At 35.9% G+C, this 25,061-nt stretch overlaps 7 protein-coding genes, 1 long non-coding RNA gene and 1 other non-coding gene across 11 annotated transcripts; 6 read left to right on the top strand and 3 right to left on the bottom strand.

Moving 5' to 3' along the window:
- Positions 1-79: 79 nt before the first annotated feature.
- LOC108862505 (polyadenylate-binding protein 2) lies at positions 80-2,614 on the top strand. The gene is made up of 6 exons (XM_018636661.2): positions 80-276; positions 362-461; positions 560-630; positions 1,850-2,041; positions 2,119-2,246; positions 2,338-2,614. Exons 1-6 carry the CDS (start codon positions 151-153, stop codon positions 2,387-2,389), a joined length of 669 nt encoding a protein of 222 aa, XP_018492163.1. The 5' UTR covers positions 80-150; the 3' UTR covers positions 2,390-2,614.
- A 62-nt stretch (positions 2,615-2,676) lies between these two features.
- On the top strand, positions 2,677-4,180 carry LOC108862504 (uncharacterized). Its single transcript, XM_018636660.2, has 3 exons — positions 2,677-3,448; positions 3,594-3,704; positions 3,799-4,180. Exons 1-3 carry the CDS (start codon positions 2,834-2,836, stop codon positions 3,955-3,957), a joined length of 885 nt encoding a protein of 294 aa, XP_018492162.1. The 5' UTR covers positions 2,677-2,833; the 3' UTR covers positions 3,958-4,180.
- Positions 4,181-4,289: 109 nt separating this feature from the next.
- Positions 4,290-4,374, top strand: TRNAM-CAU (transfer RNA methionine (anticodon CAU)). Its single transcript is given in 2 exon segments — positions 4,290-4,327; positions 4,339-4,374. It is a non-coding gene; the product is annotated as a tRNA-Met (tRNA).
- A 280-nt stretch (positions 4,375-4,654) lies between these two features.
- LOC108862502 (probable LRR receptor-like serine/threonine-protein kinase At5g65240) lies at positions 4,655-8,011 on the top strand. 2 transcript variants are annotated; one of them, XM_018636656.2, is made up of 12 exons: positions 4,655-4,943; positions 5,100-5,235; positions 5,369-5,501; positions 5,597-5,671; positions 5,755-5,898; positions 5,991-6,062; positions 6,152-6,217; positions 6,298-6,368; positions 6,453-6,593; positions 6,670-7,011; positions 7,088-7,482; positions 7,546-8,011. In XM_018636656.2, the coding sequence occupies exons 2-12, from the start codon at positions 5,157-5,159 to the stop codon at positions 7,858-7,860; spliced, it is 1,833 nt and encodes a 610-aa protein (XP_018492158.2). In that variant the 5' UTR covers positions 4,655-4,943; positions 5,100-5,156; the 3' UTR covers positions 7,861-8,011. The 2 variants fall into 2 exon arrangements, with proteins under 2 accessions (XP_018492158.2, XP_056842421.1); XM_056986441.1 differs by having other exon boundaries at positions 5,109-5,235.
- LOC108860886 (transcription factor MYB53) lies at positions 7,889-12,739 on the bottom strand. Of its 2 annotated transcripts, XM_056986444.1 has the most exons (7): positions 12,651-12,739; positions 12,448-12,577; positions 12,081-12,239; positions 11,679-11,746; positions 9,056-10,503; positions 8,846-8,975; positions 7,889-8,734 (listed from the first exon to the last, which is right to left on the bottom strand). In XM_056986444.1, the coding sequence occupies exons 5-7, from the start codon at positions 9,192-9,194 to the stop codon at positions 8,095-8,097; spliced, it is 909 nt and encodes a 302-aa protein (XP_056842424.1). In that variant the 5' UTR covers positions 9,195-10,503; positions 11,679-11,746; positions 12,081-12,239; positions 12,448-12,577; positions 12,651-12,739; the 3' UTR covers positions 7,889-8,094. The 2 variants fall into 2 exon arrangements, with proteins under 2 accessions (XP_056842424.1, XP_056842423.1); XM_056986443.1 differs by having other exon boundaries at positions 11,679-12,239.
- Positions 12,740-13,502: 763 nt separating this feature from the next.
- Positions 13,503-14,591, bottom strand: LOC108862730 (50S ribosomal protein L29, chloroplastic). Its single transcript, XM_018636959.2, has 2 exons — positions 14,208-14,591; positions 13,503-13,836 (listed from the first exon to the last, which is right to left on the bottom strand). Exons 1-2 carry the CDS (start codon positions 14,529-14,531, stop codon positions 13,654-13,656), a joined length of 507 nt encoding a protein of 168 aa, XP_018492461.1. The 5' UTR covers positions 14,532-14,591; the 3' UTR covers positions 13,503-13,653.
- Positions 14,592-14,771: 180 nt separating this feature from the next.
- Positions 14,772-18,000, bottom strand: LOC108862729 (transcription factor TGA1). The gene is made up of 9 exons (XM_018636955.2): positions 17,837-18,000; positions 16,614-16,801; positions 16,433-16,504; positions 16,297-16,356; positions 16,145-16,222; positions 15,960-16,023; positions 15,621-15,892; positions 15,308-15,535; positions 14,772-15,226 (listed from the first exon to the last, which is right to left on the bottom strand). The coding sequence occupies exons 2-9, from the start codon at positions 16,788-16,790 to the stop codon at positions 15,074-15,076; spliced, it is 1,104 nt and encodes a 367-aa protein (XP_018492457.1). The 5' UTR covers positions 16,791-16,801; positions 17,837-18,000; the 3' UTR covers positions 14,772-15,073.
- LOC130512883 (uncharacterized) lies at positions 17,880-19,808 on the top strand. The gene is made up of 3 exons (XR_008946490.1): positions 17,880-18,018; positions 19,231-19,272; positions 19,364-19,808. It is a non-coding gene; the product is annotated as an uncharacterized LOC130512883 (long non-coding RNA).
- Positions 19,809-24,584: 4,776 nt separating this feature from the next.
- On the top strand, positions 24,585-25,049 carry LOC108856732 (uncharacterized). Its single transcript, XM_018630602.2, has one exon. It carries the CDS (start codon positions 24,693-24,695, stop codon positions 24,909-24,911), a length of 219 nt encoding a protein of 72 aa, XP_018486104.1. The 5' UTR covers positions 24,585-24,692; the 3' UTR covers positions 24,912-25,049.
- The last annotated feature ends 12 nt before the right edge of the window (positions 25,050-25,061 follow it).

A 25,061-nucleotide genomic window follows, 5' to 3' on the forward strand; every position in this document is an offset into this window, starting at 1 on the left:
CAATAAAGATATTAATAAATAGCCCCGGATACGATTACTTACGTGTCGCTATCCCAAATCGGGGTTTAAAAAGTGCCCTAAGCGTTTCTTTTTGAGACAGAACAAAAAAAGAGAAAAGCAAACGTCCCGGTCGGGAAGGAGAGGAGAGCGATGGAGGAAGAGGAGCACGAGGTTTACGGGGGAGAGATTCCCGACGTCGGAGAGATGGATGGTGACGTGGAGGCTCATAATCCTGATATGGACATGGCTGCTGCTGCCGATGATGATGCTGCTAAGGTCTGCTACCTATTCCTCTCTATCTCTCTTACTGTTTCAGTGATGATCTGATTGATTTGATTTGGTTATTGTTAAAAACACTTAGGAGTTGGATGAGATGAAGAAACGGTTGAAGGAGATGGAGGATGAAGCTGCTGCTCTTCGTGAGATGCAGGCCAAAGTTGAGAAGGAGATGGGAGCTCAAGGTTTTATTTAAGTTTCCTTTGATTACGTTTTCCTTAACAACTGCGAGTTAGGCTTTTGCTACTTCACTTCAATTGTGTTTGGAAATTTTCAATTGCAGATCCTGCTACTATAGCAGCAAATCAAGCAGGCAAGGAGGAAGTGGATGCTCGGTCTGTTTTTGTTGGCAATGTAAGAACGCTTATTTTTTCTGCTTCTTTCGCTTTATTACTCTTTTGAACTATTGTCCCTTCTGGTCGATTTCATAGTTCTAGTTCTTACTGGCTTAGTGTGCAATGTGCGTTCAGCTAGATTTTGAATTGTACGTAGATGAGTAGGTTTGTTGATGAAAAGAGCTTTTAATCTTTGATGATAGAAGTATTATAGTTCAACTGTGAGTCTGTAATCTGATTGCGTTCTCTTCCTGAGTAAATCAGTAATTTAACCATCAATTTTAGTGACAAAAAAGAACTGTGACAAAAAAAAACCCTTCAATTTTAGTGTAAGGGTACATCTTTGGTGCCGTGGCATGCACTGGATATCTGTTCGGTGACCAGTTTAAGATTAGACGAAAATTATGAGCCGTAGAACTTGGTGATGACAGTGTAGAACCTGAGATGGAGCCTTCGTATAACTTAAGAACCTGATCCTTCAGATGCAAATGAAAAGAATTTATACGTTCATCAATTTGTGTGTTTCAAGCTTTAGGATGTCTCTGTTTTTTTTTTTCTGAATTTTGCTTTTCTTATGACTTTTCTCACTACAATCGCAGGGTTGTTCCCATAGCTGAAGTTCTTATTAGCTCTGGGTTGTCAGCTAGGTTTAGTGGGGTCTCTATTTTTTTTTTACTTTATAAAGTTCTAAAGATCTGCTATGTTCTCTTGTGAGCATTATTAAAAAAAAAAGAGTAAACATGCAAAAGAAAAATGACAAAAAGAATGAAACACGTTTTAGAGCCAAAAAAATTGAAAAGAAAAAAGAGTTATGGCTTTGAGAAGGTGAGGAAATGTGCAGAGGGGAAAATAGTTAAGTGGAGTAGTTTGCAATACTTCCTCTCAAGGAGAAAGTCCCTGAAGAGTTGAACCAAGATGCTGGATGCTTTCCAGCCAAGACGCATATCTGCTATCTGCAGAGATTCCGGGAAAGACTGCTGTTTGGTGCTAACAAAATATAAAAGATTGTTTATGCTTGGTACACAGCGTAAGGGATCTTTTCGTCTTAATGGCTGCTCAAGTTTACTAGATTTTCCACTCTGCTTTGCTTGGTGCTCTTGTTCAATGTCTTTGCTTAGTGTTCTTGTTTCTTTGAACTTGTTAATCTGATCGATTACTTTTTTTGTTGTTCCCAAGCGAAAGAATCCATGGGTTATGCTTGTTTGTTGTATAATATAACCGCAAATTCCACTGTGCAGGTTGATTACGCTTGTACACCTGAAGAAGTGCAGCAACATTTCCAATCATGCGGGACTGTGCATCGGGTGACAATTCTGACAGACAAGTTCGGGCAGCCAAAGGGATTTGCTTATGTCGAGTTTGTGGAAGTTGAAGCCATACAAGAGGCTCTACAACTGAATGAATCAGAGTTACATGGTCGTCAACTAAAGGTACAGTAAACAAAAGTTTATCCCTTGCTAGTATATAAAAACGAAACCAGAAACTCATTTTTTGTGGCTTAAACTAGGTGCTGCCTAAGAGAACAAACGTTCCTGGATTGAAACAGTTCCGTGGTAGACGATTCAACCCGTACATGGGGTACCGGTTCCGCAGACCTTTCATGTCTCCGTATATGTATTCTCCTTATGGATATGGGTAATGTTCGTTTAACACCTTGGTGGTCCACAGCTCTCCTCTTTGACATCTTTCTTAATCGTTTTTCCCCTTTCTAAATCTGTGTATGCAGGAAAGCGCCGCCTAGGTTCAGAAGGCCAATGCGTTACATGCCATACCAATAAAAAAGCCTTTTGTTGGCGCTTTAAAACAAAGAGCGGATTCGTAATATGGCATATGTCCATCTTTTGTTAAGCTTTCTCTCTGTGACTTGGTCTCCCCTGTTTTTTCTTTTTTTTGGTAATAACTTGGCGCGTAAACATTTGGAATCTTGGCTGGTGGTATTTATAAGTTCCATATCGTTTTGATATGAATCATATATAATTATAAATTATGGTCGTGTTACATAATGCCTTTGTGTTTAATAGTATTACATAATGTGAAATGGAAGTGTTGACCAAAGAGAAAAAGGTCAACTCCACTGTTACTGAGTCCAAGGCGTATTTTAAGACCTCGCTATCGTACACCGAGTAAAAGTTGTTAATGGAGGAGATTGGAGTCCATCGCCATTTCTTGCAGCGATCCGAGTTTGAGTGAGTGTCAGTCGTTAGAGATCCGAAAAGACGATAATGTCCTTGTCCCTTCCTTGTCGATACGCTTTCTTCTTCTCCGGCTCGACTCCCGTCCGCATCAGCAGCAGCAGCCTCTGCTTCTCCGTCGTATCTCTACGGACTTCTAACCGGAATACTAAACCCTCCCTCCGCCACGTCATCGCCTCTCCTCGGTCGAATTTCGAGATCGTGAGAGCTCGCGCGTCTTCTCCACTCGGATCATCATCGTACGACGAAGACGCCGACTCCGATGGTGGTGGTTTCGATTTCAGCGGCTTCGTATCTCTCGCGGAGGCGGTTTGTATTCTCTCTTCCGCCGCGGTCTCGGTGGTTCTCGCGGCGAACTACGCGGCGGCTGGTGAGATTGGGAAGAAGGTCTTGTCTTTGGGGTTCGTCGGGTTGCTGTGTTCTGTCGCGTCTGGCTCGTGGCTTAGACGACGGCAATGGATGAGGATTTGCAAAGGAGCGAGAGGAGAAGGAGACGGTGGGAGGGATCTGATTCGACGGTTGGAGAAGCTTGAAGAGGATTTGAAAACCTCGACCAACGTTGTGAGAGTTCTCTCGAGGCATCTGGAGAAACTGGGTATTCGGTTTCGGGTCACCCGGAAAGCTCTCAAGGAACCCGTTTCTGAGGTAAAGCTCCGATTTTTTGGATACTTGGAAGATAGGCTTTAGTAGCTTCATACGCTCAGATATCAATGTAGCAGTTGTTTTACATAAAAGTTTAGTTCTTTACGTGTTGTTATGTATCTCAAAGTATGTTTGGTATTGTACAAAGACTGCAGCTTTGGCTCAGAAGAATTCAGAGGCAACAAGAGTGATAGCTGCACAACAAGAGATTCTAGAGAAGGAGCTTGGCGAAATTCAGAAGGTTCTGCTCGCTATGCAGGTATATATATCTATTATTATTTACCATAGATACGAGTTAGTTTTTGTTTTGGGCTCATGAAAGCTTGGTTTTGTTTGCTTTTTTTTTTTTATAGGATCAACAGCGAAAGCAACTTGAGCTTATTCTTACTATTGCAAAGAACGCGAAGCTGTTTGAAAGCACTAGTAACAAGCAAACACCTAATCCTAATGAAGAGAAAGATAAGATTGTAGTAGAAGAACCCGCAACATCCAAAAAGATACTCTATCAATAAAACCAGAGGTAATACAACACACACACAAGAACCGGTTAATGACTCTGCCAGGCTTTTTGTCTGGACAAGTTGTTCTTGATGCCAGGAGAGGGAGAACACCAGAAAAAAATGGATAACTACTCACTGTGGTTTCGTTGATGTATTGTCAATCATTATTTTGGGTTGTGTATTCCACTTGTTTTTGAACTCAAGCTTTCCTTCTAATACCGAGTTCTTGATGGTTGATGATGACTTTAAAACGTTTCAGATAATTAATACCCACTCATTTCTTCAACTAGCCAAAGGACAATCCTCGAATGGAATATAAAAACAGATAGAGATAAATTATCAAAGGGGCGGTGGCGCAGTTGGCTAGCGCGTAGGTCTCATAGCTACTGAGTGATCCTGAGGTCGAGAGTTCGAGCCTCTCTCGCCCCAATTTTTTTTTTGCTTTTTATATGTTGTCTTATATAAAAACCTTATTCTATTCGTTAATAACATTCGAAGCATCATCATGAGTAATCATTTATTTTTATCATAATCAAGCAGGAAAAGCAGTTCTCCAACCAATGTCGGGGCTTCTTGGTTTCTCTTTGACCAAACCATTGTGAACGTCATAATTGCGACTTGCGTAAAAGAAAGACTTTTCCAGTTCAAAACAAAACAAAAACAGATAAATGATGATGTTAACGCAAAGAGGATATAAAATGAAAGTTTTAAATTTCTAGAAGACAAAAGAGTTTTACTTTGGTTTCTCTTTGGGTTTTAGTCGGAGAGTGAATATCTTTCAACTTTCATATGCTGGAATTACTCTTTTTTTTTTCTTTTTTGGATTCTCTTCTGCTCTACAAGTTTCTTCTTTTGGAGCCAGTTGTTCTTTTCTTTTTTGCTGTTCCCAAATCTGAGTTTATTATATATACTCTCTTAAAGGTTTGATTTTTTTCTTTTAAAAAAAATCTCCCGTCTGAGCAAAATTGGTCCTTTCATCCTCCGGGCAACTAAAAAGGGTTTGTGTTTTTTTTTAAAGTTAGTTTCAGTTCAGACATAACTTGAAGCTGTAATAGAATTTGATTATATAATTTTGGGGGTTTCCAAATGAATCTAATCCTTTATGGTAGATCCACTCTGTCTTAAAAAGCTTAAGATATGTTTACTGATTTTAGTTCTTGTAGATGGCGAACCCAAAGTTTTGAAAGTCATTATTAGCTCTTAGAAAAAAAATGGCTCTGCCTTTTCTGCTCACTACTGCTTTGACGCTCGCCTGTTTATTATGGTCACCTGTGTCACCTGATGATCAAGGTAAATTTCATTTCTTTTTTAACTTTCTATTTATATCATTTCCCTTCTCTTTGGCAGCTTCTAAAAGACTGTCTTTATGTAAATAAGTATAATCTTTTTGGTTTAATAACTCTTTGCAATTTCGTTTTTTTAGGGGAGGCTCTATTTGCGCTGAGGAGCTCCTTGCGTGCATCTCCTCAGCAGCTAAGTGATTGGAACCTGAACCAAGTCGATCCTTGTACTTGGTCTCAAGTTATTTGTGATGAACAAAAGCATGTTACTTCTCTGTATGTTTCACAACGCTAATCACAATTCCTCAACGCTTTGTTAACTAATGGCCTGAGAGATTGTTAACCTTTTTTCGCTAATATATGGTTTGCAGGACCTTGTCGTACATGAACTTCTCGTCCGGAACTTTATCTTCGGGAATAGGAATTTTGAAAACTCTCAAAACTCTGTAAGTTTGCCTACTTTGGAACTATATAAAAAAACTGTTACATGTGTTTTGTTAAATGAGGATTCTTTTTTTTTTGCTCATAGTACACTGAAGGGAAATGGAATTACTGGTGAAATACCAGAATCTATTGGGAATCTTTCTAGCTTGACAAGCTTGGATTTAGAGGATAATCAACTCTCTGGTCCCATTCCATCCACCCTCGGTAATCTCAAAAACATCCAGTTCCTGTAAGTTGTCTTGAAACTTGTCTGACATCTCTTTGGGCTCAAATAATTAAAATGAGCACGTCTTTATTCTTCTGTTTGGCTTAACTAAGCAGGACCCTGAGTAGGAATAATCTAAATGGAACTGTCCCTGATTCACTCACAGGCCTTTCAAAACTGATAAATATGTGAGTGTTCTCTTCTGTTCTGTTCTGTTCTGTGTCTTGTCTTCTTCAGTGTTCCTTAAAAAGCTATTGCTTGGAACTATATAATGCAGTTTGCTCGACTCAAATAACCTCAGCGGTGAGATTCCTCAGAGTTTATTCGACATTCCAAAATACAAGTACGTATGATACGATACACTTGCAGTTTCCATTTATCTTTACCATTATAATCTGATTTTGATTTTATTAAATTTAATAGTTTCACAGCAAACAACTTGACCTGTGGTGGCATTTACCCTCACCCTTGTGTAACCGAGTCCAACCCTTCAGGTTGAAACTATAATAATTCTTTACTTCCAATATTCATGTTGCGTAGATACCAAGTATGTAGAGTTTGTGTTTTGCTCTAATCAGGTGATTCAAGCAGTTCAAAAACCGGAATCATAGCTGGAGTTGTTAGCGGGAGCACAGTGATTCTCCTTGCCATCTTCTTGTTTTTCTTCTGCAAGGATAAGCATAAAGGATATAGACGTGAGGTGTTTGTAGATGTTGCAGGTATATAGCACAATCTTTACTCTCTACTAGGAGTTTGTTTTTTTTTTGCCTTTTAATAAAAACTTTTAGAGTTCAGGTGAAGTGGACAGAAGGATTGCGTTTGGACAGCTGAGAAGATTTTCATGGAGAGAGCTTCAGTTAGCTACAGATGAGTTCAGTGAACAGAACGTTCTTGGACAAGGAGGCTTTGGGAAAGTATACAAAGGATTGCTTTTGGACGGCACCAAAGTCGCAGTAAAAAGATTGACTGACTTCGAACGTCCAGGAGGAGACGAAGCTTTCCAGAGAGAAGTTGAAATGATTAGTGTAGCTGTTCATAGGAACCTGCTTCGCCTTATAGGCTTTTGCACAACACAGACAGAACGCCTTTTGGTGTATCCCTTCATGCAGAATCTAAGTGTTGCATATCGGTTAAGAGGTAAAAAAAAAAGAAAGCAAACTTTTACTCTTTTGGTTTTATGAGGTTTTGAACTTTTTAGTGATATTATATGCAGAGATTAAACGAGGGGAACCAGTTCTGGATTGGTTCAGGAGGATACAGATTGCTCTAGGTGCAGCACGAGGACTTGAGTATCTTCATGAGCATTGCAACCCTAAGATCATACATAGAGACGTGAAGGCTGCTAATGTGTTGCTAGATGAAGATTTTGAAGCGGTGGTTGGTGATTTTGGTTTAGCCAAGTTGGTGGATGTTAGAAGGACTAATGTGACCACTCAGGTCCGTGGAACAATGGGTCACATTGCACCTGAATGTATATCCACAGGGAAATCATCAGAGAAGACCGATGTTTTCGGGTATGGGATCATGCTTCTGGAGCTTGTAACAGGACAAAGAGCCATTGATTTCTCACGGTTGGAGGAAGAAGATGATGTCTTGTTGCTAGACCATGTAAGTAATGTTTGAATATTTGTTTATTTTTTGCTTCTTAATAAACACTCTCTTGGTTTTCAGGTGAAGAAGTTGGAAAGAGAAAAGAGATTGGGAGATATTGTAGATAAGAAGCTTGAAGAGGATTACGTAGAGGAAGAAGTAGAGATGATGATACAAGTGGCTTTGTTGTGCACACAAGCAGCACCAGAAGAACGACCAGCTATGTCTGAAGTTGTGAGGATGCTTGAAGGAGAAGGGCTTGCAGAGAGATGGGAAGAATGGCAGAATCTTGAAGTCACAAGACAAGAAGAGTTTCAGAGGTTGCAGAGGAGATTTGATTGGGGTGAAGATTCAATTAATAATCAAGACGCCATTGAATTATCTGGTGGAAGATAGAAAATATACTTTTGATTTCAAAGGTTCAAACCGTAAAGTAGATGAAGATTGATTTTTTTAAACATCACTGAGGTTTACATATAGAATGTTCGTATGAAGAATATAAACAACATGTATGAGTTATAAAACATAAGACCACATGTACACATCATGAAGTAACGTACAGATGCAGAACCTCCACATGCAAATTAAACATTAAACAATCATGTTTCTAGAAACATATACAAACATACCTCAAGATTGATAAGGAAACATGGAGTCATCAAAGAGATGATCAGGCCAATCTACAGAGCCTGTAGCTGCTGCTTCTTGCTCATGGCTTGAGGAAGCCTGGTTCAGAGCCAAATCATCACCCAAAGGGGAAGGATCATGAGAAGGCAACATAGTTTGGTTCAAGCTAGGTGGTTCATGGGACCATATTGGAGAATTGTTTTGACTCAAATGATTTTCCTCTAGGGTTTTGAGAGATGGGAGGTTGAGGAAACTGAGGTCAAGATTATTGGTATTGTAGTTTTCTTTGGTGAGGAGATTGAGAATGTTTAACTCACTAGGGTTAATGTTGTTACTACTGCTCATGGCAAGAGGAGGAGGTTGAAGTAAGTAGTTTAGCAACTGGAGCTTAGTCATCTCAGCTTGGAGATTCAGTAAAGCTTGTTGATCTTCAAATGGAACCTGTTGCTGCAGATCAACAAGTCCTCTAAGGTTAGAGAGAGACATGAGCTGAGATAAGCTAGAGAAGATATCATCAGTTCTTGGACGATGAGTCATGGGATCAAAACCCATCTGAATCAGCTTCTTCTTCAAATGAGTGTTCCAGAAATTCTTGATCTCGTTATCTGTTCTTCCTGGTAAGTGGCTTGCAATCATTGACCACCTTGAATACACAATCATTACTAAAAATTAATATCATTCAATGATTTACGAGACAAAAAAAAAAAGAAACTATCCATGCATGACCAACAGTTACAAGATTTTCTTTAATTACTTGTTTCCAAGAACCGCATGAAGGTTCAAGATGGTCTCTTCTTCCTCTTGTGAGAATTTTCCTCGTTTAATGTCGGGTCTTAGATAGTTTGTCCATCGTAGCCTGCAGCTCTTCCCACACCTGTTAAGACCTGCATATAATAAGACAAGAGAGCTTTAAACCTCCAACACACAAAACTAGGTTTCCATATCAAAGTCTTGAAGATGGTACCAGCGAGCTTGGGAAGGGCACTCCAGCTGCTATGGCCATGTTTGTGGATATAACTGATGAGTTTATCATCTTCCTCAGGCAACCATGGACCTTTCTTCAGAGAACCGGTTTCATCAGCCGAGAGAGGAGATCTTCTCATGTTTGATGAACGATCTGTATCTAACAACGGTCTCTCCTCTCTTCTTGTTTACCTTCTTTTAACTGTCAAAAAGATTTGGTCGATTGTCTCCTTTCTTCACAACCACTAACTGCTGCTTATTTCTATTTATATAGCTGAACTTCCCTCTCTCACTAACCACGTGCTTCTTTCTTATTCGCATACCAAAACAACCCATGTCGCTTTCATCCTTTACACTCCATTGTCTCTTCTTTATTCTCTCGGTATACGTACCGCATAACCTTTTCAAGCAATCTTCTTCTGGGGCACTATTCAAGATCTTGAGATATCGTCAAGAGTACATGCAGGCATAATAACATGATGGCATGCAGTCGCAGTCCGGCAATGATGGATATGGTAACTTTGAGTCACATCAGTATGAATCGGATTCTGATACCATTATGTTAAAATGAGATTACATCTCAAAACTTATGTATTATTAAGGATTTCTTCTAACTACAGAGGTAGGAAACTTTGCATGTATAATATTCAGGTGAGTAGAACAAGAGAGTCATAAACTATTCAAATATATATAATCAACGGCTGACAAACAAACAAAAAGTTACAAAAAGAAGTCAGCACTAACGACAGATGTCACCTTAAGTATGGCTGAAGAGAGACCTCCTTTGGCAAGCAAAGATAGGTTTCTAATTGCTCGTGACACTTATGTATTTGGTGTTATATATATAGTTGTATTTTCTTCATATGATCAAGCCATGAGCACTGAGAGATTTGTCTCTGATAGTGAGATAAGTGATGCAGATAAACTAACTATAAATCTAAGAGTCTCAAAATACTGGAAAACGGAGCAACATAGATCATATCAGGATATATGAGAAGTTTTGTAGCTATGAGAAGAGACGTTACTGTTGGTAATGTTGACGAATGACGACACGCATTTTTTTGTTGAAAATTTACAAGGAGCTTGTTAGAGGAGAGGTTGGTGTAGAAATTATCTAAATCTCCACCATCTTTGAAACCTACAAGACTTTTCTCCCCCAATGCCTCTCTGCATTGGACCAAATGGCATTTCTTGTCTTTTTCTTCTGTGTCTTCTCCATAAAGTAGTTGATAGGGCTTTCTCCATTTTATCAAATGAAATATAACTTGTCCTCTTTTGACAAAAAGAAAAAGAATGATAACTTGTCTCCAAGGAAAAAATTCTAATATCTACAGAAATTGAATAAGGAAACGTTTTCACCATAGTAAGGTATCATAACTGTGATACCTTCACTGCCGTAGGCTTATTAAGTTGTCAAGGTTTCCAATGCGTATCATCTGTTCAGTTGTCCTATATATAACATATGATATTTATCATATATAAAGTAATTTGCGAAAAAAATAATTAAGTGTTCTCATTATGCTGAATATGTAAAGACAATAGGTACTAATTTCATCATGTGGTGAACATATAACTCTGCAAGGCAGCATTTATCTGGGTGATAATGTGTACGTCCACGTACTAAAAGTGCCTAAACTGTAATATTCTCTATTTCCATCTAACCCTAGCAAGATAGACCTGTGATAAGCCAGTGAATTTTATCATTATAAGAAATAATCAATCCTACAAGTTCAAAAATTATGTTTAAGCAGCAGAGAAACGTTGAATATTTTCTAGAAAGACTAGATCAGAGAGAGAGAGAGACATTTGAGTTGCTTGTCCGTCTAGGGTTTCTCATAGAGTGGACCACACCACAATCTCACTGGGGAAGCAGGTACAGTAAATATTAAAGAAATAGGGAAGGCACTACTAGGTTCATACTAAAATAATTGATTTAAAGATACGTTATGTCACTTAAACCATTTCTTTTCATCAAATATATAAAATAAAATTATGGTTGTCAATGTCAGCTGAAAACTGATTTGCTTCCTCTCATGTGTTCCTAACCAACACATCTAAACCCTGACTTTTAAAGTCAAGTTTGATACAAAGAAACGTTCATTTATACTCTATTTTCTGTATATGTGAAGAGGATGCATATCGAGCTGAAGACTATATATTAGTCAGATACATATTTGTACCCAATTTTAATTTCATGGAATCCAGGATGACACTATCCAACTTTGTGGATTCTTATATATATGCAGTGATATTTTGAACTGTTGGTACTTGCACAGTTAAGAGAAAACTAAGATGGTCCTGAAAGAGAATGCAGGGACAAAAAAGAGAGACCAATGTACTCGCCCGTATAGTCTTATTTCAAGAACAAGATTTGAGTTCATGAGTATATTCAAAAAGCAAGTTCAACTTATTTTTCTACTGTTCTCATGGGAGCAGCCTTGTTAGAAATCAGGTCTGGATGTTAGGTCAGGAGACTCGTTTTGTAATTTTGATCATACAATTGATTAATCTACTAATGGTTGAAGTATTTCTTTCTTCAACATTTGGTTTTGTTAGCATTGTTCTAAAGACTAATAAATACCTAATAATTGAAACTAAACAAATAAATACAGACAAGAACCCACCGTTCAAAATCATTTAGCATTGCACTTTCCTCAAACGGTAATTCTGCTAAAATACATCACCAAGAAACCTGCAAGAACATGTGACATAGGTAACAGGAAGAAAAAAATGCAATGCCATTTTACAAAGGTGAAGTCACCCTTTCGTATTATATGAACCAAAACGGGTGGGCCTTAAGCGTAATTTTCTTAGGCATCAACCACTACATATAATTTTAGGTGGCTGAGATCCTTTCATTGATGACATCAGTTTTACAGCTAATTAAAGACAGTGAAAGATGGAGATAGAATTGGAGACAATAGCATTATGCTATTTTAGTTAGAGCTCCACACCGATCATTTTAGATGTATCAGTTAACATATATTGCTCAAAACCAATAAAAACTAGAAATTTACAAAACAAACCTGTTTAAAAGGAAAGCAAGTCTGAAATCATGTTGCTTCATGAACTGAACCAGAACTTTTGATGAGTGCTGACATTGGTGAACAAAAAAATTGGGCAGAAGCATCAACTGACCTCAGAATTTAACAGGACTGGTCTTGTTCATCGTTTCCTTCACACGCCTATCACGAAGAAGACAATAACATCAATGTTGCTTTTAATGAGAAAGTAGTTGGAGCACAGACAAAAACTGAGGAAGCTTTTTTGCATGAAAAGCAAGTCACATGTTGTGATCCAGAAGTACTACCAAAATCTTTGCATGAGTATATACGTAAGACGCCAACATAATAGGATAATGTTTGTAAAAGCATCATAGAAAGCTGTGCAGACCTTTTAAAGCACATGGAGTTGGTGAGACAGTTCTTCAGAGAATATAATGCGAATCTCCTTTAGATATGCATTTTTGTCTTAAGCCTCTTGTACTTGATATATCAAGAACATCGCTTATTTTGCGGAGCTTCTGCATTTGGAGACATTAAGGTTTCTCAGAAACTCACAAATCTATACAATTAAACATACAGAGTAATGCTTACAAAGCGAGGCCGAAGCGTGAAAGACTTGGTTAGTTTGTGAAATGCAGGATAACAAACTGCAAGTGTAAACTGATTGGTGTGAACGGCATAAATCATAATGCAGCTGTCAAACATACAGATCATAAAACTATATGCATTAATTAAAAATGTAGAGTTTTGACCATTGTTCGTATATAATAATTAATTGTGGGCAGCAGATAGATCTTTTCAAAACATCTTTTGACTTAACCCTTGTATGTAAGGTATTAGGTAAAAATTATCGTGGTCCAGATCACAGGTACGTATTTCAACAGTTTTGGGCGTTATTCAACATAAAATAGCAAAGAAAATTCATCTGTAGAACATGAGCATCTCATCAAGAAAGACTTCTAACTAATTTAACAACCTAGCAGTGATCAAGAACTCATGCGAAAATCTTGATATTTATTGCTTTTGAATGAATTTAGCAGCATGTCAATGATGAGGATCAAATCAACACTCCCGGGTCTAATCAAGTGAATAATATGAATCGAATATTGTCAATACGAAGTGGGTTGGTTTAGATAACATAAAACTGCATTATTAAATATGTTTATTCATCAGTCATATTCAAACTTTCTAGAAAAAGAACCAGTAGTATTGAGATTATTTTAAATTAATCATCATTCCGTACTTGTTAAACGAAGATTGTCAATACCACCCCTGATGACCCTGAGTGAGAAGATTATTGGCCACATATCTTCCTACTTAAATCAATAAAAGGCCAGGGAGTAAACAGAAAATCAACTAAGAAGACTAGAAGATGAAGTTATTATAAGGGCTTGAAGCCCAATAAGAAACATCACTCTGAAGGCATGATCATATTCCTCAAAATGGTCAAGAACAGAAGCCACTAGAAATTATGTAAACTGCTTAATGAACAAAGTTTTTACACCAACAGAAGAAGAAGAACAAAATAGCATATGGTTTCCAGCAACAGAGAGTAACATCAACAGAGAAATAGAATGGCTGCTAGGGGGTTATATCAAGCAGATTTGGCAGCTTCAGCAGCCTCTTCAGCAGCTTCTTCCTCTTGAAGCTTCTTGAGAGAAGGAGGTGGTCTGACAACAATGCTTTTCTTCCATTGCCTGTCAAGTTTCCTCGACAACCTCTTCCCTATCCCTTCTTCTATCTCCCTCTCTCTTCTCACCGTCAATATCCGAGCTACCTATAAAAAAATCAACCACCACACCCAAAAATAACATACATCTTTCTTAGTACCATAAAACAGAGAGAGAGAGGACTTATGTCTTAACTGAAAATACCCTTGTGATAGAACTTATGTCTAAACACAAAGCTCAGGACTTATGTCTAAACTGAAAACATAGAGAGGTAAAAACAAAAGCAAATAGCTTAGCTTTCATATCAAGTTAGTATGGCCACTTAAATGACTATACAAAGACATGACACAAAGCTCAAGACTTTATGTCTTAACTGAAAAAGGACACATCAAAAAAACTCGAATCTAAGCTTATTATATACACAGACAATGTGTAATGTTCAAATCGAATTAGATTGAATTGTAAAACTCTCGCTTACTTGTTTCTTCATACGGCGAAACTCGCTCGATTTGAACTCGTTCCTCGCCGATTTCTGGAGACGGAGCATAAAGAGCTCTCCTTTAAGGTCAATCACCTCCTCGTTCAGCTCCTCCGTCGTCTTCGCCCTGATATCTTTCAGCTCCGCCTCTCTTTTCGACATCATCACCACCGAAGGTTTCCCGTACGAAGAAATCGCCGCCGCGGGCACGCGAGCCGAAGCTTTGTGCGAGATTCTGACGCCGTGGAACGAAGAAGAGGTCGAAGTGTTTCCTCGGAGGAAAGTCACCGCCGTCCCCGGCGAGGCAATTGAGAGACTAAGCATTGTAGCTATGGGCGAAAGAAGAAGATGAGAGTTCACTCGCGAGTTTTGAGGATAACGAAAGAAAAGATAAGGCTTCTCTTCTCTTATATCTTTCCTTTTGCCCCTGTATTTAACTTTTGTTACGAAGCAGACCCAATAGTATCTAAATTACAATTAGGACTCAGTCAAAGTTGTAATAATTAAGATAAAGCCCCGATAGTTTTCAGTAATTACAAATTATGGAGATTATGGAAAATAATATAACTAGAACACACACTTATGTATTATTATTATTAATTTGGGAACCAAGTTCTATATAAATCAAACAAACATCCGAAAAACTTCTCTTTTAAAAAATGCTACACCCCGGAAAACGAACGCCTCCACCTTTTCTGATATTTACAAGTTTGATACATTTTTTCAATTTTTTCTGATTCCGCCACAGAATAAAAAAAAATCATCAGCAGCAACCTCCACTTATTTTGAGTAATCCTCTGTTTTCTCAAGATGCACTTCTCTTCATTCTTGATTCATCTTCTTGTTGTTTTTTAGAAACTTTAAATCTATGTTGGTTCACGGTGTCTAGTTGCCCAGCTCGAGCTCAAGGCTCTAAGCCTTTGAAAATACTCACCAAGTGCCAATAATCCTCGTGCCGCTTGTCGTGTGGTCAAGATCCGATGCATTTGTTGCAATGTCTCATGTCTCAAATGGTCAGCCTAAAGAAATATTTATCAAGAAACTGTTTCGCATTCCTACTATGCTGGTTATATAAAAAAAAAGATTACTATTATCTTTACCTGATTAACAAAACTGACCAAAGCTTCTAATCTCTCCATAGCAGAATTCACCTGAGGAATATAGTTCCCTTCACCGAGTCCACCACGTGCAACGCACTCCGCAAGCGTGTGTTGCAGCTTCTCCATGCCTTGAGACAACGCATCTTCGGCTTGCTGACACGATTGTCTTAAGTTGCATACATCTAGAACTTGTTGATCCGTCATCACATCAAAATGTGGCAAAAGAACCTTCACAAAAAAAAAAAACATATCAAGAATGTGACACGTGTCTCTAGATTCAAACTTATGTTCGTTGTTTTCTGATTTTGATTACCTTGAGAAGATCAGAGGGTCGAAACCCGCCGATCCAAAGGAAGAACCGTTCCGCGGAAGTTCTCCACATCCCCGACATGACGAAGAACACATCCGCTTTTGCAGCGGCTGACTTCATCCGGAATAGCTCAAAGTAATGTTTCATGGCGTTTTCAACTTGCGAACGTAGCTCGACGTCGGTAACATGTCCGTGTAAAACCGTTCTAAGTTCGCATATCTGTTTGTTCTGTTCTTCAATCCAGTGTCCATATTCCATCTCAAACGCAGCAATCCCTGTATATATAAACACCATTAAAATCTTGACGTTCAAGTTTTGAACTCGACTGTTCTTGATACAAACCTGGATTCATGGTTTCCGAGAAACCAAGAGAGCTAGTATCTATGCCATTTCCAACGTAGAATCCCTGAAACCGCAACATGTAATATTAGTTTCGTCCCAGCGGTTATTCGAACAGAGACATCTGACTCGATGGACCTATGATATATATATATATATATATTTATATAATATTTGGCTTAAATAACCTGTTGTCTAGCACGATCGAGTTCTTGCTCTAGTTGTATTAGCTTCAACCTGCTTGTTTCCAGCTGCTGAACATAAGCCTGCAAAGAGAATCTCCCATTGAGTAAACAAAGATCAAAAGATTATTGTCTAAGGAAGTAATTAATGTTCATACCTTCTTGCGCAAGCGACTTTTCCTAGCAGCCTCGCGGTTCTGCGCAAGCCGTCTCTGTATCTGTAACAATGTTAAATATTTAGTACATTACGTAAGGATTAAAATAAAAACTGATGGAAGCATTAGATAATATTACTTTATCAGGATGTCTGGACGTAGAAGCTTCTTGATCAAACATGTGAGGAGTTCCATGGGAAGTATCCTCTGACTATAACAAAAAAAAAAAGAGTTTTGAATAAAACAAAAGCTTTTAGATTTTGAGTATAAGAAACGTTATTGTCAAAGAGATTTGAAAGAAGAATGAAGCAAAAAGGTACCAAGTTGGTGTTGTCTAGTTTTTGATTATTCGGTATTAGAATGTGGTTTGGAGTGTTCATACTTCCTCCATTGCCGATATTGTTCTTGAAAGTTTCCCCCCACATACCAAATTGATGGAGAGGCTCGTATATACCAACTCTACTCGTTGGCACGAAATGTGTTGATGCTGAATTCATGCTTCCCTCAACTACAAGTTTTAGAAAATTACGACGTTTTTTAAAACAATTAGTGTGGTAAAGGATATATACACCAAGCTCTAATATAAGCAATTAGGTCAACCAAAAGTTAGATCACACAAATTTAAACGCAAAGAAATAGTAAAAGTTGGGATGTTTCTTCATGAAAACTATTTCAATCTCCGAAGGAACTCAATTCGATTACGATTACTGTAAAGCAAACAGGAGACAAATAATAAAACCACCTTTATAATTCCAGAGATTTTATTCAAAGAAAAGAAATCTGAGAGGGCATGAAGATTCTCTAAGAGCTTGGAGAACACCAAAAAATATATTACAAGTGAAACACATGTTGTAGTGACCGCTAATAACCTTATCCTCAATAGTGTTTGGATGGTTTTGTTAATAGATAAAATTGTAGAAACTGTGTTAAGCAGCAAAAATGATTCAGTGAGTCAAGTTTCCACTTATTGAGAATGTCACTTTATTTCATCACTAATGGTGGACCAACTTAACAACAAGTTCAACAGTTAAAGACACCTTTAAACAAGAGGAATTTCAATCCAATGGTTTACTCAATTCTTGTACGCAACTTTAGAAGAAAGGTGAAATCAAACATAAGCCGGATAGCATCAGAAAAGCAAAAGAAAAACAACAACAACATGAAGTCAAACACACATAACCTACAAGTTGAGATAGATTGAAACTTTTCTAATACAAGACAGTTCTAAGCAATATTCGAATTGTTTCTAGCTTCAACTCCAAGCAATCCAACACAAAACATACTGAAGTACTTCATCAAATTTATACAATCAATTAAGAGAAAAAACGAGGAAATGAAAATTAATCAAAACAACCAATAAGATAGAAAGAAAAAAGGTTTATAAGACTGTTATAAGTGATATTAAGATTAGAATGGAACAGAGTAAAGTCATAAACGACGCCGTAAATCTCTTGACTTTTCACCCTTTTTTTTCTTTCGCTTTCACTACAGAGAAAACAAAACACACAATAGATAGGCTAAGAACAGAGATCTCAAGCCAAACCTTTTGGTGGTTTCTTATGTCGCGATAAAACATGAAAGAAATAAAGAAAGACTTCAGCGACAAGATCGGACGTAAAGCACGGAAGTACTGAGTTCGAACCCGACCGTAAACAGAAGGGATTTTAAAAGCTCTTCCTTCTGTCTCAGAAACTCAGGTCTCATCATCTTGAAGGAGAAGAAGAGGTATCATGCGAGAACACGACAACTTAAATGAGACCTTTGACGTGGTTATTTAATAGATTTCCATAGAAAATGAATTAATAATATATATTTTAGTTTTTTTTCTCTAGTTTCTATTTTTTTGTGGGTTCTAATGCAGCTACAGTGAGTTAAACCCAATTATTACATGTTTCTAACTTTCTATACTATTTTCCCTCGAATTCTTGTATTAATAAATTGTGGCTGACTAATCCGTATTTGGAGCACCAAATTTTATTTAGTTATAAAGGTAAATTATTGATAATTAGCGATTTAATATGTATCATTAGCAGGGCCGTCTTTTAGCACGTGCAAGTGGAGCGGTCGAACAGGGTCCAAAATTTTAGAGGGTCCATAATTTTTTTTATTTTAGTAATAGTTATAAATTTAAAATCATACTTTTATAAAAAATCAGAATAACTATATTTGAATTTAGGTTCCGTATTTATAACCAATAATGTAAATTACAATTTTTATTTTTTTATATAACCAACTAAAATACAATAAATTAGGACATAATTAATATTTCTATCAATTATATATTTTGGAAAGTAAGAAATAGTTGTTAATGTATGTTTGAATATTCAATGGTAGTATATAAAATTAATATTCTAATTGATTATGTTTAGGAAAAAAATATTAATTAGTGATTATAAATACGGATAAAAAAATATATTTTTTCACCATTTTTTAGTTAGAAATAAAAAACACAAAGAAAAGAAAACTAGCCTACAAATTATGTTGACAAAAATGAGTAATTTGTCCAATTAAAAGTATATAGCTTGCTATCCATATTTTTTTACTTTGCTATATTTATAGATTATGATTTTTGATTATGCAAATAATAAACATAAAAACAACTTAAAAATAGAAGAATGATCAAATTTGATGATTTGATCAACGAGTTTGCATTGAAAAATGCTAAATAATTTTGTTCAATGATTTGATCAGTGATTTTGCATTAAAAACTAGAAATAGTGTTATTTAGATATAAAATAATTAATTGATGTATTTATTTTATATTATACTGATATGTAAAAAGAAAAATATATTATTTCAGATTGTTAAAAAGATCTTATTTTTTTATTTTGAACCGGGTCTGTCTAAAGCTTGAGACGGCCCTGATCATTAGAATCTTAATATCCATTAAAATTTACTGAATTCAAAAATAAAATGAGTATTTGTTTTTCTATTCAGTTGTCATGTCTCTCCACTACCTATCGCTGATGTGCGCACCAGGTAGATCCATTTTTTCTATTCTCTTCTGAACTCTTCTTTTTATACCGCTGTTGTTTAATTTTTATTGTCTTACCTTGACCACGCCTTCTAGCTTCTCTAACCCGCGCATGCGTCGGCGGTAACTGGAAGCGCCAGATCACTCGCTAAACTGGTGAAGAGATTTAGCAGTTCAAGATTAAGAGAATGAGCGCGTCATCATGTGTGGGGGAGTACAGAGTAACAGAGCACATGAGATTCTACTTCGATTCTAATGACGTAACAACGGCTACTTCTAGAATAAATAATTTAAGTAATTCGTCCGAAAATACTGATGTCTATCCAAATGTCATCTGTCTCGTTAAATATTTTCAGACTTGTTTATACATGTTGTAATCATAATACTATAGTATCAGTTAAGCGAATAAGCAGACGACAAGCATGACTTGTTCGTAAGAAGCAGTGTCTATTAAATGTACAAAAGGCATTAATCATTCTGGTTCTTTTCCGTTTTTTTTTTCTTTGTATTCTTAGCTATTCGGAATTTGTATGAATCAGTGGAATTTAGTTAGCAATGTAAACCAGATAATATTTATCTATATCACGAACAAGGAACCATATATTCTTCCTCTAACTGTAGATCACGAGTATAATTTATTTAAAATCTTGGTTATTAGCCTTTGGGAGTCCAAACAGGCTAGATAATTAATAGGGTTAATTAGGTAAAGGAATCACCTAATTAATTTCCAACTTTTAATAGATGTATTAAAACAAATTGGCTCTTCAAGCTCCATAGGAGGCATTGTGTATTTTAAATATGATTAACAAAAAAAAATATGATTAACAAATCATTGTTTGGTTGTAGCGCGCGTTATAGACATAATTAATCAAAAGTTGTACAAGTCTAGTTGATTCCCACAATTAGATTTAAGACCATAAACCCATCATTGCAAATTAATGTATCTAGCCTTGAAGTTAGAACTGTTAACAAGATCTTTAGAAGTCTACATCATTGTTTCTGCATGCCCTTTTGTTAGTCTATTATTTGTGCTGAATGTCTCTATGTCTGTATTTGCATTAATTCATTAATAGAATGCATACAAACACAAAACATACACAACGCATATAGCACTAATGGTTACGATCAATGCATAACGTGAGATATCTCATGGGCATATGTATGTATAGAGAGAAGATAAGTTCCACGATTAGGTACAATAAAGACGAGAAATATAATTTTTTTCTTCATTTATAAAAGATGCATGATCTAATATATTGGACTGTCTAGTAGGAGGAAACTAACTACAACAGGATAAGTTTAATAAGTAGATAACATTTTAAATAATTCTTTTTTTTTTCTGAAACTTGGATCGTGCAAATGATTTGTGTGTAAAGCTACACATTCATATGATGGTGGCCCTGTGATCCATTGTAGGTGATAGATATTGGTGAATTCCATTTGACACTCTATCCACACATATATAATTAAAATACAGCAATTTTATTCAAATAGAAGATTATACACTATAAAAAATAATCACAGAACCGAGAATATTGAAAAGAGACGTCACTCATAAACACCTGGCTTTTGCCTATTTGTGAATTATTCTCAAGTGCTATCTTATACAGTGGTTTGCCACCACGAGTGGCTACCTCGTGTTTGGATTTTCACTCTTTCATTCATATGTTTGGCATAAACGAGGCTAATCCCGATTCCAGTCCCTGTAAATCTAAATATGTATACGAATTCCAAGTGATTTTGTTTACTTAGCTCAATATTAGCTGGGACACGACACACATCACCGTATGTAACTGCGACTGATAGGTTGGTAAAACAATATCTATCTTATTAAAACAGAAACATTACAACTTCTTCTAGGTGGATTTTAAAGTTGGACCTTATGTAATTAATGCTATATTAATCTACTTATTATTAGACATGTCTTTTTATAAATAATTAATATCAACCATTACCATAGTTTTTCACTTCTTACATTATTATTATTTTCACTACGCATGTTTCCTTATATTGCATATATTTTACTATAAGCTAGATACATCCACTAGCATATTATACTATAAGATAGATTATTAATAATACATCTACCAACATATAATACTATACGACAAATTACTAATAATACAATATATTATATGTATTCATTAACTTGCATCTATCAATATTAGCAATACTACGAAGACGACTAACTCTATACTTTGAACCTATAAACCATGATATACTAATTTATAACAAAAAATCATATTACTGTTACAAATTAGTTTTTATAAAAAAATATTTATAGCAGCAATTTGTTATATAAGATAAATTTAATCAAGACCCAAATCTTTTTTTTTCTGTTCAGAAAAAAAAACCTACGAATATATACCATTAAGTTAGCCAAAAATCTTCCGAATAAATAGTAAACTTCACCGACCTAAAAAAATGAATTAAGAATATAACAAAAGATATTATGTTTGAAATTTAGCTCACTGGGTCGGGTATAAATCTGTTCATTTCAGGTATGAGTTCTTCGAGTTCTCAACATTTGGATATAAGTATGTATTTGATTTTTTTGTCCGGGTCGATTTTTTTTGGTTCCAGATCATTCTAACTTTTTTATATTATAAATCTTAAATAATACAATGGCGGACAAGCTTGCTCATGGGGCAAGGAGTTCACCATCAGCTATGTTATATGTTGATTCGATACCTCCGGTTTGGCTTTCTGAACCGGTGGAATCACGTTAGAGTAATTCATTGTTGTCAAAAAAAAAAAAAATCTTAAATAATATACAATATATATATAAAATATATGAATCAAAAGATAAATCCGCGCAGGTGCACGGGTCATGATCTAGTTAGTATTCAATGATAACAACACGAAGACCGAATCATTGATTCGTATACTGAATGTACAGGTTTTCATAAATTATATTAATAATAATTAATGATCTATTGAGTACATGCTGATAGAATTGGATCCATACGTTGGCACGTGCACGAGCCTAAAGGAGATGCAAAATTTACTAGTGGGATAATTAATGAATTTATAATGTTCTAAATGGGATAATAAACTATAAAGTGAATTTCTATTTAAATAATTGTTAGGGGCGTTAATAGAACTTAGAAGTAAAGCAACCTTTGGCCCCATCGTCGGTCTATATCTGACCTATTATATAGTAGCATTGCATCTTTCTTTTTCTAAAAATAATTTTCTTATAATAGTATAGTATCATCATTATGATGCATTGATATGTGCTCATGTAGGAGCATATATATGAAGAGTGTTGATTGAGAAGACGTTTTGGGTCATTGTTTGCGTCATACGACCATGTAATTTAGTTAGGCGCTTTTATATTCCTGGAATAGTTTTCCAACAACCCTATTAATTATTACTAAAAATAAATATCGGGTTAGTCATGGCCTTGTATTGGTAAGCTAATACCAAATCATGTTAATACATATTTTTTCAGATCTGATTCTTTGTTGAAGAATTGAGTGCCTTAAGAATTATTCGAGAAGAGATTCTCGATAAAGAAAATAAAGATTACCCAGCAAATTAATAATATTTAAAACGAATTAATAAATAAACGAAGGAATCCATGCCCCTACGGGGCTCGGAAAAGACTCCATAGGGTTGAAGTCGATCCCACTTATCCACTTAGGTGTAAAGGTGTCATGCTTTAACAAGTTGGGTGTTACAGTGAATATATTAGATAAATGTTCGCTTTGTAATATAATAGCAGCTACTATACTTTCCAATCGAATTAGACTCCTAATACTAATAGTCGTCGACAAACGATGTAAGAAAAAGAAGTTGACAAACGATGTAAAAAAAGACTCCTAATTGTCTAAGCTTCTGGCATGTTCAACAAAAACGAAAGAAACGCGTAAGAATTTGATAAGAAGGTATCGCTCAGCAATCTGGATAATTTTCAGAACTATATAATTCGTGTTTCAGAAGTATTTGCAAATATTTAAACAACTACAAATTTATAGTACAGCCTTCCAGGTGTACAAATATCATTTTCTCTTCTTCTTTTTCCAAAAGACATTTACAAAGCAAGAGAATAGGAGAATATTGACTAGAAAAGGTGGAAAAAGAGAGAAATAATTTTTTTTGATCAACAGAGAGAAAGAATTTAAACTGTTAACTATCACGATTTAAGATTACTTCGTTTTCTCGTCTACGTTTGCTTTCCTTTTTAGATTTATCATAAACTGTATTTCATTTCATGTTATTTCTTTGGAACAATATTAATGGGGAAATCAATAATATTGTTTTTTCACGCGCACTATGATATTTGAATCATAGCTAATATTAATTAAAATTTGTAAAATATATTGATTTATTTTATATTTGAAGATGTGTACGTGCACAATTGTTTTTTATGCTATACTTACAAACACGTTTTAGACAAAAGCTGGTCGAAAGAATGTAACAATTGAATTGTAGCGACAATCTTTGTAAAAAAACGTCTTAGTATATAGAACAATGAAAAGTGTAGAGGATGATCATTAACCGTTTAGTCACCAATTCACACGTATAAAATGGAATAGTAACTTGCACCCAAAAAAATGGAATGGTAACCTCTTTTGTGCAGACGAAATAGCAACCATTTAAAGTCGTAATACACTGAAAGTTGGGTCTACTCTTCGTCTTTCAAGAATATGAATGATGTTCATCGAGTTAGGCCCATACCATATATTTGGATACAATTGTCTGAATAATTATTAGGCTGACCTTCGTAATTGGGCTTAAAGCAATTTAAGTGTGGATCACAAACTTAAAGAGCTTAATACACACGTGACTTTTATTTAACTGCTTTCATTCAACTGTAGAGTTTTCACACTGTCAGGTTTTCGACCCATAGTTTTTTAGCTGGAAACCTGAGACTCGAATTAACCCATGTTCGACAATACTTATGGCAGATTGTCATTGACATATATTTACAAGTACTGGTTAATAATACAGAGACCTTAATAATATTATATGGAAACTTTAATTTTGACAACTCCTATTACCACACAAAAATTTCAATATTTTGTCTAAATAAGCCTTGATTTGTTTTATCGTCAAATAAGACTTGATTTACTTTGTTATTTTATAATTTTAAACAACGATATTTTCTGATTTCCATTGAAAAAAAAGTAAAATAAAATAAAACAGACCATGCCCACCTTCTCACTAAAACCACCCGTACCAACAGATTCGGCACGGCATAAAATACCACTAACCCAATTTTATAATAATTAAAAAAAATTAAACAAGAGAAATATTGACCCAACCTTATCCAATACCGCACGTCAAAGCAGTATATAAATACCTTTTCTGGTTGACAGGTTGAGAACAATCCATTTTAGTACAGAACCAGACATAACCGTACGTGAGAGAGAAGAAATAACCAGACCGAAAGCAAGAAAGATAGACATTGATCGGTTCAATGGCTGACATAGCGATTTTAGTGGCGGAGGAGTATGAGCGGAGGGTGAGACAGTCGGCGGATTCGCGATCGGCGTCGTTGGAATTCGACTGGTGGAAAAATGTTCCGGCGAAGATGACAATAGGAGTCAGCGAGAAGAAGATAGAGAGTTTCATGAAGAAGTTTGATCCTAAATCTCAGTTTGCTCTAGCCATCTCCCATGGCTTCTTCTCTGCTTGATACACAACTTTGTTCATAATCTTAATTTCGTTTTATAATCTACAGTACCTGCCTTGTGTTTTTCTTATGATTTGGGAGTTTATGTAAAAAAAAAAAGTAAATATCTGAATTAATCAAATGGATACCTCTTTGACTTTATATTTTCTGTCG

Source organism: Raphanus sativus, chromosome 5 (assembly GCF_000801105.2).
Source record: "Raphanus sativus cultivar WK10039 chromosome 5, ASM80110v3, whole genome shotgun sequence".
NCBI lineage: Eukaryota > Viridiplantae > Streptophyta > Magnoliopsida > Brassicales > Brassicaceae > Raphanus > Raphanus sativus.

Bases quoted from the DNA above. Each gene is read 5' to 3' on its own strand.
- LOC108862505 (XM_018636661.2), top strand. From the start codon at position 151: ATGGAGGAAGAGGAGCACGAGGTTTACGGGGGAGAGATTCCCGACGTC. The intron at 277-361 runs GTCTGCTACCTA...AAAAACACTTAG, and splicing joins CCGATGATGATGCTGCTAAG to GAGTTGGATGAGATGAAGAA. The intron at 631-1,849 runs GTAAGAACGCTT...TCCACTGTGCAG, and splicing joins GGTCTGTTTTTGTTGGCAAT to GTTGATTACGCTTGTACACC.
- LOC108862504 (XM_018636660.2), top strand. From the start codon at position 2,834: ATGTCCTTGTCCCTTCCTTGTCGATACGCTTTCTTCTTCTCCGGCTCG. The intron at 3,449-3,593 runs GTAAAGCTCCGA...TATTGTACAAAG, and splicing joins TCAAGGAACCCGTTTCTGAG to ACTGCAGCTTTGGCTCAGAA. The intron at 3,705-3,798 runs GTATATATATCT...TTTTTTTTATAG, and splicing joins AGGTTCTGCTCGCTATGCAG to GATCAACAGCGAAAGCAACT.
- LOC108862502 (XM_018636656.2), top strand. From the start codon at position 5,157: ATGGCTCTGCCTTTTCTGCTCACTACTGCTTTGACGCTCGCCTGTTTA. The intron at 6,369-6,452 runs GTTGAAACTATA...TGCTCTAATCAG, and splicing joins AACCGAGTCCAACCCTTCAG to GTGATTCAAGCAGTTCAAAA. The intron at 7,483-7,545 runs GTAAGTAATGTT...CTTGGTTTTCAG, and splicing joins ATGTCTTGTTGCTAGACCAT to GTGAAGAAGTTGGAAAGAGA.
- LOC108860886 (XM_056986444.1), bottom strand. From the start codon at position 9,194: ATGAGAAGATCTCCTCTCTCGGCTGATGAAACCGGTTCTCTGAAGAAA. The intron at 8,976-9,055 runs GTACCATCTTCA...TATTATATGCAG, and splicing joins TGCCCTTCCCAAGCTCGCTG to GTCTTAACAGGTGTGGGAAG. The intron at 8,735-8,845 runs GTAATTAAAGAA...TGTGTATTCAAG, and splicing joins CATGCGGTTCTTGGAAACAA to GTGGTCAATGATTGCAAGCC.
- LOC108862730 (XM_018636959.2), bottom strand. From the start codon at position 14,531: ATGCTTAGTCTCTCAATTGCCTCGCCGGGGACGGCGGTGACTTTCCTC. The intron at 13,837-14,207 runs GTAAGCGAGAGT...ATTTTTTTATAG, and splicing joins TTCGCCGTATGAAGAAACAA to GTAGCTCGGATATTGACGGT.
- LOC108862729 (XM_018636955.2), bottom strand. From the start codon at position 16,790: ATGAATTCAGCATCAACACATTTCGTGCCAACGAGTAGAGTTGGTATA. The intron at 16,357-16,432 runs GTAATATTATCT...ACATTGTTACAG, and splicing joins CGTCCAGACATCCTGATAAA to ATACAGAGACGGCTTGCGCA. The intron at 15,227-15,307 runs GTAAAGATAATA...ATATTTCTTTAG, and splicing joins TGGTCAGTTTTGTTAATCAG to GCTGACCATTTGAGACATGA.
- LOC108856732 (XM_018630602.2), top strand. From the start codon at position 24,693: ATGGCTGACATAGCGATTTTAGTGGCGGAGGAGTATGAGCGGAGGGTG.